General features: G+C 36.1%; 1 protein-coding gene across 1 annotated transcript in view; it reads right to left on the bottom strand.

The window, feature by feature from the left end:
- Positions 1 to 10,164: 10,164 nt before the first annotated feature.
- Positions 10,165 to 18,574, bottom strand: part of RPL15 (ribosomal protein L15) — a 78,569-nt gene continuing 70,159 nt past the window's right edge. The window contains exon 5 of the mRNA XM_089828028.1: positions 10,165 to 10,744. Within this exon, the coding sequence (XP_089684154.1) occupies positions 10,541 to 10,744 (204 nt within the window). The 3' untranslated portion in view covers positions 10,165 to 10,540. The remainder of the gene's footprint in view (positions 10,745 to 18,574) is intronic.

The following is an 18,574-nucleotide window of genomic DNA, read 5'->3' on the forward strand; positions in this document are numbered from 1 at the left end:
TGTAATCTTGCTAAATTAAACTTAGGGAATCTAATCACGTAGTTATCTTGACTTACATGTCTCTGATACTTAGATTGGATTTCCACATACCTATCTGATATCGATTATATTCATATTCTCATAGTTATACTAGTGATGCTTGTATGATCTCATGATGTCCCTAATAAATGCTCAATGATGAAATTAAGAGTCTAAATGTTATGCACTTCTTGCTGGTAAACCACTTTGCATATTAGCTTGCATTTTAGGTTCATTTTCTAGCTTAGTCTTGCATTCTTGCATATGGGGAGAGCTCTCTCTTCATCTTTTTGTGGACACATCAGCTAACTCCTTTCATATATTTCTTTACTTTCTTCTTGTTCATGTCTTTTCACCTTCTTAATCTTCCGCTTCATCTCTTTTCTATCTTGTCATCACATTATATAAAGTTTTGACCTCTTAAATAATTTTGACGTTCTAGATTCATTTTCAGGATCGAAATCCAAATTTGAGTTCATCTTGATGGTCAAAATTGTCTTTTAAAATTCTACTTTCTTCTGAGCAGTTAGCTGACCTTTTGAGGTCTAATCTCTGAATCATCACTGGGGCATCTTCATTTCTTCATGTCTTCATCAATTCCATACTTCATATCTACTTAAATTCACTATTTCATGTCTAAAATCACCTTTCTACTCATTTTGACCTTATTTTTATGCTATATCCTTCAAGGTCAACTCTAGTCAAACTGGGGCATTTTATCAATTTTTTTATATAGTCATTCTTTGGTTCTAATCATCTATCTGTCATCTTGGACATTGCTATATTCTAATTTTCTCATGTCTAGCCAATTTCTGCATCCCCTTACCTCATTTCAATTTCAATCCCGAGGGGGTAGAAATACTCTATTGCTGATTGTTACAGCTATCTATTTCTTAGGAGCATTTGTTTGACCTTATCACTTGCTCTCGATCTATTCGCTTTGCTAGGTGTTAGAATTCTTTTCGGATCCTAACATCATCTTCCTAGTGTTCAGTACTACCACTATCAGGTTGTACATTCAGGACTTGCTATCTATTTCTGCATTTCACTCTTCGGAATTAGACATCTATATCTATCATCGCCTACTTGGCTTCGATTTTCTTTGACATAATGTGTTCCCAGATCGATCACGCATTAGTCAAAGAGGGGCAAATGTAATCACCTAAAAATGGTCATCTAGACTATTAGCCCCCTTTTCAACATTTTGGCTAAATTAATTTAATCATTTATCTAGACCAAATTGCTAATAATCAATTTATTTGATTATAACCTATAGTTTGACTATGTTATCCTAAGTTCATTATTTGATTAAAAGAACATGTCCCCTTTTAATTAAATAAAAGACCCCATTCTTCTAACCCACTTAAAGTGCACACATAAAGTCCTTTTTCTATTTTGCAATTAAAAGAAAAGGCTTTGTGACTTTTGTCTTATATGACAAGTCAACTTATATTCTATTGGTTGATTTGTGTGTGCACATGGATCACTCCTCTTTTCAAATTACACCGTTGATCATCCACCATCTTCATCTTGATCTCCACCGTCCGTACATCTTTAAAAGGGAGAGAGCTTTCCCCCTCAATCCATCCTCATTTGAATATTGTTATGCTGCAAGTTTTCTAACAGGTTTCTTTGGAGCTTTGTGGAGAACTTCTATTTCTTGTCTACATTCTCTCATACCATAGCATTTTAGCTTAGATTCATGTTGCATGTTAGCTTAGCTTCTATTTTGCAATAATTTATCTCACATAGCTTAATATTTGGATTATAACACTCTCATCCATGCTTAGAATAGCTGCACTTTTCATATTCATTCTAGTTTAATCTTTAGTTGCATTGCATTCTTGAGGAACTCCTTGGGACATTTGCATTCTTGCATCTTGTCTTTGGAACCTCCCATTGTATGGTTTACTAGCAAGAAGAGTATCTCTAAGGCTCATCTAAGAGCCTTATTATTCTTGAAATATACTCTCTTGCACTCCATGGATAGGGAGCTCTAAGCCGGCATCCAAGCATTCCCAACTCATGAAATCGTTTGGATAGAAGGGTTTAGAGTGGGACACTTTCTAGTGTACACACACAAGTCTCTTGGGTCTTCCATTATTATTAAGGTGACTTGATGCATAGTAAATGTAGTTGCATATTGTACCATAAAGTGGTCACGGCAAGGATTGGCAGCTGGGGTAGTGGATAGGGTGGTGTAGTGGTAAATTGTCGTGCAGTCACCCTACTCTACACGCAAGGCAAACTCTTGTGTCTAGCTCAATCATTGTGCAATCATTGTGCACGTCTTAATAGATGCATCAAAATGGCAAGTTTTGTGGAGGTTCAACCAATCGTGCATGTGGCGAGGTATCTCAAAATGAGCTCAACTTTAATTTGGGGTTTCTTGGCCAAGGGGGGTAGCAATAAAATAATATTAGGTGGGGTCCACATGGCGATGCATGTGGACACCCAAAATTAGGGTGTGCACATTTTCTCCCCTAAACCGTGAGCTCCATTGAGAAAAAATCATCAAAAAATAACCTCTCATACCTTGAAATGATAATCCATTGGTATTCAATATTAAACAAAGGAGAGGAAGACTACTTAAACAAGAGTTGCATGCAATTAGAGTCTCTGCCTTAGATATGGAAGCAACAAGGCCGGTCATTTGGGTTTAGTATTGCACAAAAAAGTGATCAACATCACATAGTAACTGAAAAGAGTGTGAAAATGGTCTTAGAAGCGATTCAAATAGCAACTAAAAAGCAACTATGAGAATAGTCAAAGAAGTGAATATTGAAATATTTTTTACTTACTAGAGTCATTTTTTTTTAGATTGAAAAACTAGTAAACAAAAACATAGTTAATATTGCAGCATACGACTAGACGCACATTACACAATGGAACAAGTGAATCCGAACAATTATGCATGTTCACAGTAACAATAGTCAATCAGATTTAAAAGAAAAAGAAAAATAGATAAGTCTCTTGATATATGAATAAACATTAGGGTCTCAAAGGACAATGCTCTATGGCAGGTAAACGGTAATATATATACTAGATAAACATTTTGCAGAAAAGGAAGCAACTTACCCATCATTACTTAAGACTTTGAAAGGATTACTCCAACAAACATTCATTGAGATGTGGGCTTTCCTCTTAAGTGCTTTCTAAAGATCTTTTTCCAATTGAACTCATTTTTCATAGTATAAAACCTTTTTCCAAATATAAATGAAAACAATAGTTTTCATTGTTCTAATGTCTGTCAATAAAGAAAAAGTTGTACTCCACGAGATTTACAAGTGGCAAATTACTTGGCCATATTTACTATTAGATTTAGTTGCCCAATTGTAGTACATTTTTCAAAGTATTAAACTACTTTTAAATATAAATGCAAAAAGATGTTTTTCATTGTTTTGATCTCTGTCAAAATGGAAAAAGTAGTACTCATCTAGAACTATAGGTGGCAAATTAGTTGACTATATTTACTATCATATTTATCAAATTTCTACAACCTACTATGATTATTGATATTACGATTACGGATAATGATAGATTATAGGATCATAGAATTTGATCCCAAACATTTAAGGAAATAAATAATACATCGCATAATTCAAGAACACAAAATTACATTTAAAAACCTGCCAACTATAAACAAATCCACACATCTATTTTATAATATGGGAATAGGAAAGAATTCGAATTTGAAACACATGCAAGTTTTCAACTATCTAATGCTCAACATAATTACTTCTTGTAATTTGTCTACAATTTTACAGTGGTCTTGGCTTCTTAAAATGAGGACGATGAAATCAAGAGAATGGCAATAAAAAATTACAATCATGATATTGCTTTCACTTTTTCATGCTTGCTTCAGAGTTATTAATGAGCTTATAGTCTTTTGACCAAATAACAAAGAAATAGACGATATGGAAAGGATTAGTCGAATAGTAGGCACCTACCTTACATTAGGCTTTTTCTTTATGATCACCACCAAAAACCAAGACGATTCATCAGCTCAACAAATATTACCAAGTTGAGCCAGAGTCTTTTACGGAGAAGATAAACAATGTTTCAATCTTCAATATATTAAGGAATGGTCTTAAAGGTAATGATGACTTCTCTAAAGTCAATATTCATGTTTCTCAAATGGAACAAATCGGAATCGGTCCAAACCTTCTAAACTAATGCAATATGTATGTCAGGTCCAGGTTAGCCTGTAGATATGATATTGAAAAATAAAGTTATGCTCGTGGCTCAGCTGATATCATTAATGCAAATACTCCAATTAATGGTTTTTGCAAGGTAAGTGGAAAAGATGAGGCCACTAAACCACCATTCTCTCATTAATAGCCAATTTAATGATATCAAGCAATGTCTAGGGTGATCGTGCATGTTTAAATTAACCCAAAAGTATACGAGTATGGACCAATTTTTAGGGCAAAAAATAGAGATATGTGCTGATCACCCTCTACATTCAAAAGAGTTTAGACACTTTCCTAAAATGAGATTCCTTCAAAAAATGGTCATATTTGGAGATATGCTATTTGGATCACAGAGAGAATGTTAAGGAGGGTCCAGGGCATTGAAGAAAAGATATATAGTTAATGTTCAACTAAAGATAAAACATATATACCTTGAATAGCTCCTAGCCATGTAGAAAGAGTTTTTATTCATATTTATTATTCTATTACATCCATTAATTTAAAAGCCTCTAAAATCGATCGTTAAACCAGAAAAAATATGTAGGAAGGCATTTTTCAAAAACGGAGTTCTTGAAAATCATCAAAATACATTTATAAACATCTGGAAAATATTTGTCTACTTTATTTTGTTCATATTATTTCAAATAGTTTAATTAATAGATACAAATCTAAATGTAGGAGTTTCTATGAAGTTCAATTCTCTAGAATGAGACATAAAACCAACAATTCTTACAGCCAATAAACTTTTCTCCATCTCCTCACATGATGAATACTCTCCCAACTTTACATCAAATATCTAGTAGCAATGCTTACACAGCTAAATACTACATATTCTATTTTTCGAACTTTAAGATAAAAGACCGGTTGTCTCCATCAATAGAAATCAAATCACGTCAAAATTTGATTTCTACATCAATAGAAATCAAATCACCTCAAAATCAACTACAGGCAAAAGAAACTGGGTAAAAGGTGCAGCAACAACAATTTCTTTAAAATGCAGCACAACAAAGAGTAAACTGTAGAAATTATAAAAAATCACAAGGGAAGAAATATATTGATGCAAAATGAATATTGTATCTTTAAAATTTGTCAATGGATATCCCCTGATGTTGTCTTTCTATCACACAAAGAGGGCACAACCTTCAACTACAACTATCAAACATGAAAAGGGGGAATTTCACTATTTACCAAAAAGATTGTAAAAGACTAGCTTACTAGTGCTTTTTGCAAGGAACTAATAGATAGCTTCTAGAAGAGCATGATTTGGGAACAAAATTGTGGCTATTTTTTAAGGTCTAACAGTAGACCCCATCCACAATATTGATACAAATTAAATGGCATACAATGTCCCCATCTTACACCATTGATAATCCATATCACTATCAGGATAATGACGGATCTAAACAGAAAAGGCATCCTTCCAATGATATGGGTAAGGAATAAAGAATGGCTTATCTTAGTTTGAGTTTTCACTCAGATTTAAGACTTGATAATGCCAATGTTATAAGAGATTCACTAAATCTGAGACTTTAAGTAGGATTCCAAAAGAAAACCTGGGCTTTTCTGTGGTATCTATTGGGAATATCTAGTAGAGCTGGGGATATTTTTCACCTGGACAATTGTACTCCCAATTTTCTTTCTCATGGCTTCAACAATATTCATATCTACAAGATTTCCTCGGGCATTTGTAACTTTAAAAACATAACAAAGTAATTATGCATGTGCTAATTCTCCATGACTATATAATTGCTGGAGGTTGTAGCCCAAAGATGAATGGAAATGGTAGTACCAACCTGTTTCAAACAAGGTTCTCTCAAAAAGTAAAATCATGGGGTGACCAATACTTCACCAATGTCCGGCAATCAAATCAAGATAAAACAAGGTTTAGCATTACAAGTTTCTCTGCATAGGAGAAGTGGAAAACATGAGTCGAAAAAAAGTGATGTCCTCTAATAGTCTAAGCATGACAATACTGTAGATTTGTGGTTACATGCTGAAATGAACTGCATTCCTAATTCTCTGCTATAGTGCTACTTAAATGAGAAGAGGTATTTTGAGCATTATATAGCTATGTTTGTCAAAAAGCCAATCTTGGAAATTGTTTCTCTAGCGATGCTGAGATTATTGAGTATACTTATATATTTCTCGAATTTCAACATAAAACACATTTCTCAAAGCAAACATTTTATTTAACAATCTATGCATGCACTTTTAAGTGTTGCTGGGGGAAAAATTATTCAAGATGGATCTCCCAACAATCATTGGCCATAATAATTTCATGTTTATTACAATGGCATACCAAGTATCAATTGCAATTCTTGTGAATTTATCCTATTCTTGCATGCTTAACAGTAGTCTCAGTAGTCTCTATTTAAAAGATACCAATAAGCATCAGAGGATAACATTTGTCATAAGAATCTGGATGTGTTATGTGTGTAGAAGTAATTTTAAGAGATTAGCAATGATCAAAGAAGCAAATGAGAGATATTTAAGTAATAAATAAAAGTTTATTTTTCCATGGTTTATGTAAGCAGCATACTTTGAAGAGAGAAGTATGGTTGTTTTTCTGTCATTAGCCATGTCTTAGCTATGAGTTTATGACCATGTTTATTCTTATTGGAAAATATGACATTATATATTATTGTACAAAGTCATCAAAGTTCACCATTATGAAAATTGAATAGTTCACGCTCTTAGGATACCACATGGCTATATTTCGGAGTACAGCAGACAACAAAACATAAGAAAATAGTATAGCGAGCTATGAAATGAGCTTGGCCCCATCACTGGACTTTTTTTTAATAATCCAACATGGAAATCAATTATATTAAGAATCATACATCATAAACAAAGTTGTATCTACATACTGTTTAATAATCAAATATTCAGGCACTAGCAATATCAAAGTTTGGCATTTAAAGAAAACATATATGTATATATATAACAAAGATAAGCAGTGTGTAAATAACATGAATGCTGGAAAGATAAATAACATGAATGAGTTTTACACTTTTCATGCAGCTGGGCCCGTGGATGCTCCCAGATGCTTCTGGAAGCTCTGTGGATGCTGGCCGGAAGCCACCCGCAGGCTCCCGGATGCGTCTAGAAGCTGGATACTGGCTTCCAAACGCATCTGGGAGCCTACAGGTGGCTTCCGGCCAGCATCCACAAGGCTTCCAGAAGCATCCCGCATCCGTCCGCATCCGATGCGGAAGCCTCTGCATTTCCAGACGAATCGGTATCCTAGGAAATCATCATAGTAATGAAAACTTTTTCCTTCCTAGAATTGTTATTTAGCTATTCAAACAATTCCGTGACCTGTCATAGCAATGGCGAGTTTTTGTTCCTCAAATACTCATATACTGTTTGACTATTCAACCAATTCCTGTAAGGATAAATTGGTTATGATTTATAATATCTTCCACCTTTGGTAAAAGAATGTAGGTGTAAGTCATCCTAAGCTTGTATATAGAAATTTTCTCCTTGTCAGTGTTCTCAAAGAGATGTCTCAATTCTTGTTCAAAATCATCTACTTCACATATGCCAAAATATAATTACCTTCTTTCACAAAATTCCTCAAATCTACCAGCATTGTATCTTTTTACCGATTTGCATCCTCTTCTTCACTTTTCAATTATCTGTCGGACCCTGTAAATTTCCTGATTGTCCTGTAGGATTTGTTGTGAAGGCTAACCGAGTGACAACACCCTTGGTCTCGTTCAGTACATGCAGCGGTTGGTGACAAGGGCTTAACCGCCTCCTCGGTACTATAAGTCAAGTGGCTGTATTGGGCATTAACAAATCGGTCTTTTGATGCAACGACAACTCCACTATAACAAGTGGTATTAGAACGAGGTCACAGGTCCAAACACCATGCATGACCTGAGAGCGGGATTGTTGCAAAGGCTAACCAAGTGACGGCGCCCTTAGTTATAATGCTTGCCCGTTAAAGATTCAATATCTTACGTGGATGCCACAAATGGAACTTAGACTTATTTAGCGAGATGTGTGCCCTTTCTGCCTGCGTGTACAGATATTTTTAACCTTTCTCTATAGATACCTATCTTGGATGTGTGGGGCCCACAGATACTTATCCTTCGTCTCTCAGGTCAACTCAAAGTTAGTGTGTGTTGCATGTACAAATTGACTCCTGCAATGTATATCCTTTGCATTCCACATCCTATTAAACTTTCGTTGTTCTTTCTTGAATGTCATCCTCGGGTGATGACTAGGATGATTCCCAAAATCCTGTTTCCCTCCTTACTACGTAGGTTTGATGATGACTCACTTTCCTCCCTCTCTCTTTAATGCTGACTAGGATGTCTCGGTTTTTCTTGACCAAAGTATCTGCTTCTATTTTATAATTAAATATAGACTTACAGAATTGGTGTCCATGTGTACCATGAATTTCCCTTAGACCCAGTACATTTCTGTTGATCCTCCACAAAACTGAAATAGAAGTTTGGCATTTGAAATTAACAGAAAGGGATCCAACAGGAATGCAAGCAGAAAATGAACAAAATAGAATTCAAATCATCAAAATGGTGATGATAATCAAATTGTACTAAAGATTTTCTAAATCCATAAACAAAATATGCCTGAATTTCCCCAAAACCTTAAAGCTATTTCTATACGGAAATGGAAGTATATTATTAAAGTCGACAAAATTCAACTAAATTTAGTGTCTGCTCTGCAAGAAAGATAGCTCACCATTTTTCGCAGGAAAAGAATTGACATACATAAAAAAATTCAGAGATTCAAAAAGTCAAGGCTAAAAGGCCCTTCACAGTGACGAGCATACAAAAATATAATTTGAGGAGACCTTGTAGTACATATGTCCACCAGAGGAGGAGCTGTATTGTAACATGAACACCTGGGACCTGTTATTTGAAGAGTTACTTGTAACAGATGTTTGGAAGACATGTGAAACCACTTGCCACGACTCTCCCAAGTTTGATTTCCAGATAAATTTCCTGTGCGAGAAAATAAAAATAACACTGGGAAAGAATCAGTTGGGCCAATGAGAAATACCTGCACATGAAGGGAGAGCATTAATCTAATCATTAGGAAAATTAGCCCCAATGCCAGCTGGTTCCTGCACACTTGACTCGTCTGAAAGGCAGCTTCCATCTGCCCTAACATGCTATTTGCCAACTGGACGATGCTAAGTATTGCCACGACTCCCTAACTTTATGTCTAATTTTTTTTTGCCAAAAATTAAAAAGATTGCCAGGAAAAATTCATTTGGCGAATAAGAAAACAGGAAATTTGAAAATAGAAATTCAGATTAATACACAAAATTTTACAAACAATAGTATATAATGAATGCTGAATGATTTTTATGATTACCAAGACGGAGACTACTGCAAAATAAAGACTCGAAAACTTTAGTCCCTGCCTTAAATGGCAGGGACTAATAAACAACTACAAGAATTTATTTCCATAACCAATTGAGAACTAAAAACAGACCAAACAGCTAGACAACTTAAAAGAAAGTTGCGACCATTAAATTAAATATTACAATATTACTTTCATACAATTTAGTTTTATAAATGCTTACCAGTAAATTGGGAAAACCAAATTCAAAAAATTGGTTTTAGCTCAATGCTTCTCAAAACCTGTCACTTAACACCAAACTATTGAAGAGAATTATCTTATATATTATTACAAAAGTTCTACTCCAGTCTTATTAAAACTATTTTGGCCATCCAAAGACATTAATCAGTTCCAAATTGTCAATTTTCAGTTTTTCAATTCCATCAAAGTATTTTGGCCATCCACAGATATTATAATCAATTTCAAATTTTGTATTTTTCGTTCTTTCTGCAAGCAAATTAAGCATGGAGGCACAGAATCTTTAATCTTTAAAGCATAAGACTGATGGGATTGAAAAAATGGAAAGCTTACAGCCAAATCTCAGGACCCATTTACATCTGAGACTGCAAAATCTATATTTAGATCTGAAAACCAAAATGAAATTTTCCAATCATACGAACTTGTGTTACATGAATTATACACTTTTGCCAGACATCCTCTATACCATCAAAAGGTTGGTACAAATGTATGTTCAGATAGTTTGTCTTGAAAGAAAATGGGCAAATTATACATGTTTATGAAGGCAACAGTTTAATGCTACAGATTTTGGAATGATTAAAATGATAACTGCACAAGAAAATAATGGTAACAAGGAAGAAAGAAGTTATCACTCTAGACTAAAGATGCCTAAAGCATATCGCTCCATGGAAGTTTCAATTAAGATTTGAGCACTGGCACTCGTGAAAGATCACTATTAGATGATCACCTAATTGTACAGGAGATTCTGAACTGATCTAAGTTGATTCTGCTGCTCTCTTTGTGGCAAAGTACTCATTGGCACGGGCCAGGTTCTTAGCCACTGAAGGTTTGACCCACTTCTTCCTCCTTGGTAATGTTATCAAAGTACATCCGATACCTTCTAATTTCTCTTTTGCAGAAGCAGAAAAGGCTCCTGCTTTTATTATCAGCTTTGTGCTTAGCTCTCCATCGCCAAGGATCTGCTAACAGAATGCAAACATCAGGCCCATACCTTGCTTCATCTAAATCTACTTATTCATGAGACTAGAATTATGCTGGAACACGTAAAACTGTTTGTTCTTACCAAACCCATTCATGCAAAAAGGAAAGATATTGTAAAAGACCACCAAAACCAGAAGGGTGATTGTACATCTTTTCTTGCTTTAAAAAACTTAAATGTATATTCAAGTATAATCACTTAATTGTTTCGATTGTTTCTGATCCTGCATGTTAGGACATGCAACAGTGCTGTATTTTCCCCGTGGTTTGGATTGCAACAATTAGAATGATATTAAATCATGGAAAAAAATTCTCATAGCAAAATTTTAAGAGGACTAAATATCGTCTTAGCCACTATTATGAGCTTGAGTTTACTTTTCTTAATTGGAATGTAAACAACACTTGAATATCACATAAATAGGCTCTAATGTTTCCTGTTTACCATTGTAGTTGAACTTCATTTTCTCAAATAAGTATGCATTTAAATTTTAATCACACCTCTACTACAATTTTGTTTATAACTCAGAAGAGCCACTTTTAAATTTGGCCAATCCAAGTTCATCAAATTAATAGGGAAGAACTCGTGCTAATTCAAAAGCCCAGGGAAAAACATAGATACAGAAATAAAATCCTGCCTACAATAAATATATCAACTCAAGGTGTATTTTTGGTGCCTCCTGTTTAAGAGTATTTTATTACTTTCAGAAATTTTATCAAAACATGTGTTAGATAAATTAATATATACTTGTGTTTGGTGTTACCCACAAACAGATTATTGATATATGCATTTATAGCAAGTCATAAATAACAATATAAAGATTGTTAGTTAACAATAATGCATAGGCCGTGACAATATCACAATAGCTGTTATTCAGATTATTAGATGCTGATTATAACAAGTCCAAATCAGATAAGTGAGAGTCCCATCCCGTATGTGTCTGCTATTTATATGCTTCTGAATTGATTATTGTTCCTAGTTAGTTGATGGCAGTTCTTCTATTTGATACTGCTGTAGGTACTCTGACTGCTGTGAGGACAAATCTCATCTATATTTCTTTTTCTTCCTTTTGTCTGATGATTCTTAACCACTGAGGGTTTTGTCCATACATATTCCTTAGGAGGAATAGAAAGACATGTCTTTTGTGCCAATAGCCAAGTGAGGCGCCTCTTACATCTGTAGATAGCTCTTTGGAAACTGTATTATGGTTAATAGATGTTGTAGTTGCATCAAATAAAGGAGATGACAGTTCCTTGTATTAATTTATAAAGACCATGTTTCTAAAAGAGACAATCGTGAAATAAAGATAAAACATAGAAACTACCTAATATACTAAAGACTAAGATGACCATTAAAGAAACATTGTGATATTTTATTACCACCCCTTAATGGTCATCATCTAACTGCTGTCTTTTGGTCACAAATTCTTCAAAACATTCTGTTGTTGTTGAGACCCTCCCTGGATCTGCAAAATATTAATGACAAAGAAGCCAAATCTGTCCAGAAACCAACAGAGAAGGTTGCCCCCTTCTTCAGAAAGCTTTGCAAAAAGAGACAAGAGCCTACCACTTCCTTTGCCACTAACCCTCCAAGAATTAACAAAACAACTGACCATAAGTCATCACAAAACATCCAACCTGATGTTGGATAATAGAGTTGCTCTTCCCTAGAGACCAAGACAAACACTAAGAACAATTAGCACAATTTTGAGGAAAAATCGACAAACCCTCCAAACTTTGCAAATGAGCATGCCGCCCCAAAACAGATTGCAAAAAACCACAATTTTTTAAGAGAAAAATCGGGAAAACTAGACACAATTTTTGAGGTGAAAATTTGATCAAAACTAGACAATAGAATTCGAGACACGGATCAGACAATACAAAGCTTCATTTTTGAGGAAAAACAATAAAATCCAACATATAAATTTTTCGGAAAAAATTATAAACCCATAAAGGAATCTCATGCAACTTTGCAAATTACAAAATCCAATTTATTTTAATGGGAAAAATTATGAAAACTCATCAAAGAAACCTTCTCATTGCAAAACATGAGACTTTGCATGGTAAAACAGCAAATGCAAGTGCACGCAACTACAAGCAACCCTCGATATCTCATTGTGGCACCATGTCTGCTAATTGTCATCATATGGTGACTGGTTGTATTTGCTCGGATCTTGTCCAATGGATATGTAATATGTGGTCAAGTACTATTGTTATTTGGAGATTAATGCATTGGTGTCACTAGCATTTTGGCGACTATCTCTAGAGTTCTATCGTGTGTGCGGATATACTAAATAGTGTTGGCAAATATCATACATCTAGAAATCAATTGCTTCTTTAGGTGTGACCAGCCAGCTTTGTATTGCTACCATTCCTCACCGACGGTCCCCCTCCATTTAGCATCCACAAGCTGCCCCTACTAGCCGAAGAGCTAGACATCATGCCATTGTGCCAACATACGCCAATTCCTCCCAATCTCGACCATACAGAAACACCAAACTCATCCACCGTAGGCTGCTAGCATTAGCATCATTGTACAAACTGTTGGCTCTTGATTTAACAGTGTTTAAACAACCAAGTATGCAAGGCAAGAATGCGTCTATGGGCAGCTATCTCCAATAATGGACACACTTCACCAAGAACCTGAGCCAACTATAAGGCTACACTCCTTCTGCACTTCAGGCTCTGCAAAACCTAGGCAGGTGGACCTATAGATTCTTTAAATGGTACCAATTATCAAAGCATACACTGAATCTAATGTAAAGTAGATAAAAACCCCTAAATCTTCTATACTTAACCAGGAATCACAAGCATGAAATAGCTAAGAACATAACTCATGAAACTGGCAAGCTAAGTGCGGGTTAACATTGAATAGCTTTCAACATAAAAGGGAAAATTGATTTAATATGTTGATAACAAAAAGACCCAAGTATGAGCAACAGAACTTAATGATCCTATCTCTGACCAGTGCCTTATCTATTAGGTAATTAAAATGAATTACAACAGTACATCTCCTAGAAACCTCTGACATAATTCCTACATCAAGATCCCTGATCTATCTTTCACCTTGTGAATAGACATCTGCTTCATATTTGAATCTCATAGTCAGACAATCCTTTCATGAAATCAGTAAACCCTGTGATAAACACCAAGCAATTACATGGCTCTTTGTTCCATAAGCAAGGTACTTCAATCACATACATCACTAAATGAGATGCAACCTAATCTATGGTCTTTGATCACAAACTAGAAAAGATTACAGATCCACAAACAGGAGACAAGATTCAAATTGAATTTGAAACCATTCCTGCTCTTTATTTGCTTTCCTTGAAACCAAATACATGAAATGTATAGAAATTAACTCATAAATCACCTAACAAACCAGAACTATCTGCATAAAACTTAATTGATGTTCATACAAGAAAAAATGCTGAAGAATGGTATCACAGTCAAGGAAACACATCAAAACTGGAACCAGAATATGGTCTCACAGTAATGTGCCAATTTTCTCCCCAGAACTGGAACCTACTGGTTTCTCAGTCACAAAAAACTGGAACCCTTACAAAGAGAAGGAAAAAGATAGATATAGCAAGAAGGAATTCCCGAATTCAATCTGCAATTGACATCTGTCCACTCAAAAATCCTTTCCAAGAAGATCAAAAGCCTCTCTCTACCTTCTCTCTGTAACTGAAAATCAAATCCCATCATTCTAGCTCTACAAGGCATAAAGAATCTCAGATATTTGGTTCATCATCATAACCGCTTTTGATGCCAAGTTGAATTCATGGTAAAAAGTGAAAAACCAGTTGAATATGGCCTTCAAAATGCAATATAATCTTTCCCAGCTTATTTTTACCACATTCAAGCTCCAAAAAGTCATCAAATCCACCCTCTAACAAACTCTGATGATTAATGATCACATTTGCCTGTTCTGTTGCCAATGCCCTGGATTGTACAAATTGACCTATAGCTCAAACTGGTGAGCACCTGTGCATAAACCAACCTCAAATTTGGAAAGTTCGTCTCGTTCTGGTTCCGACGGCATATTGAAGTGTCCATTTTGGTTAAAAATTGCTCTAGTTATGCTCATTTGAAATTCAGGTCTCTGTTCATAGTTCCACATTAAAATGCCAAAAGATTGACAACTTTTTTTTAAAATACTATAGTCTGAACTATAGATTATTGATTTTTAAAACAAAATATTCTCAATTCTTAACTGAACGTGAGAAGAGGATATCATTATAAAAACATTACTTATTATTTCTTTTTTTTTTACTCTCATATCCCCTCAACCTCTCAGAAAGCTCCACTTATCAACCTCTAATTTGCTCTGACCATCCAACAGCGCCACGTGTCACGTCGTGATTGGCCGATGACCCTGTCCTTTCTTGCCACGTGTCGTCACCACATCAACCCTCACCATGTCACTATAGTTAACCATCATGCATCTTCCTATGACAAGATAGCGACATCCACACGATCTTACACGTGTCACAATCTCAACACTAGGATTCCACATCTCTTTCGTCATCTGCCAGTTGCCACATCTATGCCCGCTCATCGCCACGTCAGCTCCACCTACCTTGGTCGCTATGTCGCTATGGTTATCAAGCGAGCAACTTCCCTTGGCGACATAGCGACAGCCGCAGGATTGTCCACGTGTCAAAATCTCGTCGCCCGGATCCACATCATCGCACTTACGTTTTCGATTAAAATTTAGCATTGGTTTCCTCCTGCTAACGTCATCCACAACTGCCGTGCACAGGGCCCACTTACAAGCCGCGGCCTTTCAAAAGGCTCTTTCTTCAATTCACATTGAGTAGTGATTGCAATTGTAATTATAGTGCAAAAAGGCCTTCCCACTGGCCAATGTGGGATTTATGTCTTTCAGTGTTTTATCCCTTTTTACTGCGTCTCTTTGTGGTCTTTGACCGGCGGGAAGTCCCTTCTTCGTTTGTTATGACCCCTCTTCATATCTTCCATCTCTGTGTTTTCCTCTGACTTGCGTATGGAGGTAGGGTTTCTTTCTTAACGTGCAGTGCTTCTCCATTTCTAGCCCCTGCGGCTTCCTTTTTATTGCTAGGTTTCTCCATATGCCTTGCGTGAGCTCTATTTTTATGCTCTACTGATGCTCATCGCGTGGAGTGCTTCATATGTTGAATGCGTGGTTCCTCTGTGCACAGCGTGGAGTTTTATCTAATTGCACGCTTCTCTTATCCTAACTACCTAGTCTTCTTGTTTTACAATCTTTGAACGCTGGTCATCTCTTTGCTTGATTGATTGCATTTTTTATGGTAGCCGCCTCCTTCCTTCATATGCCGCCCATGTTGGATGCTCTCTGCCTTCTTGGAGTGGATATGGGCTCTGGCTTCTATGGGCTTCCTCTATGGCCTGCAAACTCTGTTTGCTTTGGCATCTTTAAAACTCACGGCTTCCCTTTTCTGTTTGGCGGTTCTTTCTTATCCTTAGCATCCCCTGTCACACATGGAGCTATGGCTATGGGTATAGATCTAAACCTCGATCCCGATCCCAAAACGATGACTCTTTATCTCGATCTTGAACAGTAGTTGTGAGGGATGCGTAGCAAAGTGCTGGTTATGCATGCAGAGTGATGCTGCTTACTTGGTCGCCTTAGCCATTGCTCTCTTAATTGACTTTGCTCCTGGATACGGGCGAAGGAAAGCTACTTGAGGATATGCATAAGATGGATTAACACTTGCATGTTCTGTTTCAAAAAGTTGATCCCTCTTTTTATAGGCAGCTCCTCCTTGTTTGTTGGTTGATCCCCTTTTTTAGTTCCAGATGAATTATGATATTGTAATACGTCTTTCAAAATGGACCTGACATCAACTTCAAAATAGTCTTTAAAGTAGCATCTGTTGCCTTTCATAGTCCATCATTCAAGGTATATCTCACTCACTTTAGTGTCATCAACTATTACCACTCTTTCAATATTTCCCTTTTCTACCAATTTACTTGCAATGATGCCCTCAGATCATAATATTCTAAACACCATATCAGTTTGACAGGATTAGTCGGGCCCCAAAGTGGGTCTGGTTAAAAAAAATTTCGTTTTCAAACACCTGAACTGTCCAACTGATCCATAGAACATCTGATACCGATTTGACAAAAAATTAATCAATTTGCATCATTTTTTAACCTTTTAAAACTTATTTCACCTCTTTCTGCAACTGTGATTTTTATGCCAGAAGGTTTGTTGATTGGCCTTAAAAACTGATCTAAACATCTGATAAGGCTCTAAAAACTGGCACACTGACTCTCTGTTCTGCATACTTGCACCCTGTCAAATCTCGTCTCATGACGAATTCGGAGTGAAAATATATTTTCTATCAAAGTTGACCTCTTAAAATCACCTGCAGATAAACACATCAGAAAACCATAAACTAAGTTCAGATTTGGCTTTGAAAACTGGGCAAATGGACACTTGGGAAAACGAAACTTGGGGCGTTGGTTCTCTGTCATGAGGACAATATGGATTTGCGATTTGGGCTCATGATGAATAACTGGGCGCAGATGGCGAGCAGTCAAAGTGAGCTACTCAGAATTTGCAGATTAAAAGCACTAACAAAATACATTTTTTGCAAATGGAATTGACCTGAAAAAGTGTGCATACGGATTCGTCAAGACTTAAAAACTGACACACTTGGAGTATTTTCAAAAAAAAATACAGTGGTACAATCCATTCGACTTGACCTATCACGGATCAGGGGATATAACATCATGAACAGGGCTACCGATCAATCTACAAATATTGATACCAGTAAAACTATAGAAATTGCGTTTGGAATCGCGTTTGAAAATTGATCAAACAGATTCGTCATGAGCTGAAACTTGAAACATAACAAGTCTCTGACGTCTACAATGCAACGCAAAAGGAATTTTAGCATTCGGGTCAACTGGTCAAAAGTTATAATACATCAAACAGGGCTTCCCAGTATTCAAAATTAATTGCAAAAGCATGAAAACAGTAACTGACCAACTTTGAGGGATTCAAAACCTAGACAAATGGACTCGAAACGACTCAAAATCTGAAACACAGGTTCTCAGGTATGGATATTAGGTACTCCCAAAGCGGAAAATTACAAAACATTGATGGGTGCGAGATATTCAATCGCAAACATGGCCTCCTGTTGCTTTTTGACACTTAGGGCAAAAACGCAGATTTAACAATTGCTTACAACAAGACTTCACGGGATGGCTCGAAATCTCAATTTAACTTCATGGAACAAGTGGACGCACTAAAAGGAAGGTGCTAGAAGCATTAAACACCTCTTGGGGCTCAAAGGTACAGTCGAGTACATAGGCATCAAAAAGCATTTATAGGGCTCAATTTTTCAAAACTGCTCAAAATTTGGGCTACAATTTTGAGCGCCAACACAAACTTTACATTGACTTCCCCACCATACGTCTTCTTCCTATTTAGTCGTATAGCCCACCTCCATTTTCCCCGTCACACTCAAACTGCACTAACCAAACACTGACCTCTATCTTAACCGTACGCTTGTTTTTGCCTAGATCGTACGTTAGACTATATCCACCTACTTGTCTATGCCCTAGTCGTACAACTTTTACCTACATTGGTCATAAAGCATTACCTTGTCCATACGCCAACAAAGAGACCTACAAAGGGATTCTTACAAGTAACTGAAGGACTTCAAAAAATCACAGTTAGGAACACCACAGTGATATCAAAACCAGTGATCTTGCCAGCCTATCGAGTATTGAGATAGAATCATGGCGTTGAGTGAAATGTTGAGAGATTTAAGAAGAGTTCAATGGAAGTTCCACAAAGG

This window comes from Cupressus sempervirens, chromosome 1 (assembly GCF_028749045.1).
Source record: "Cupressus sempervirens isolate cs-2001-9-10 chromosome 1, ASM2874904v1, whole genome shotgun sequence".
NCBI lineage: Eukaryota > Viridiplantae > Streptophyta > Pinopsida > Cupressales > Cupressaceae > Cupressus > Cupressus sempervirens.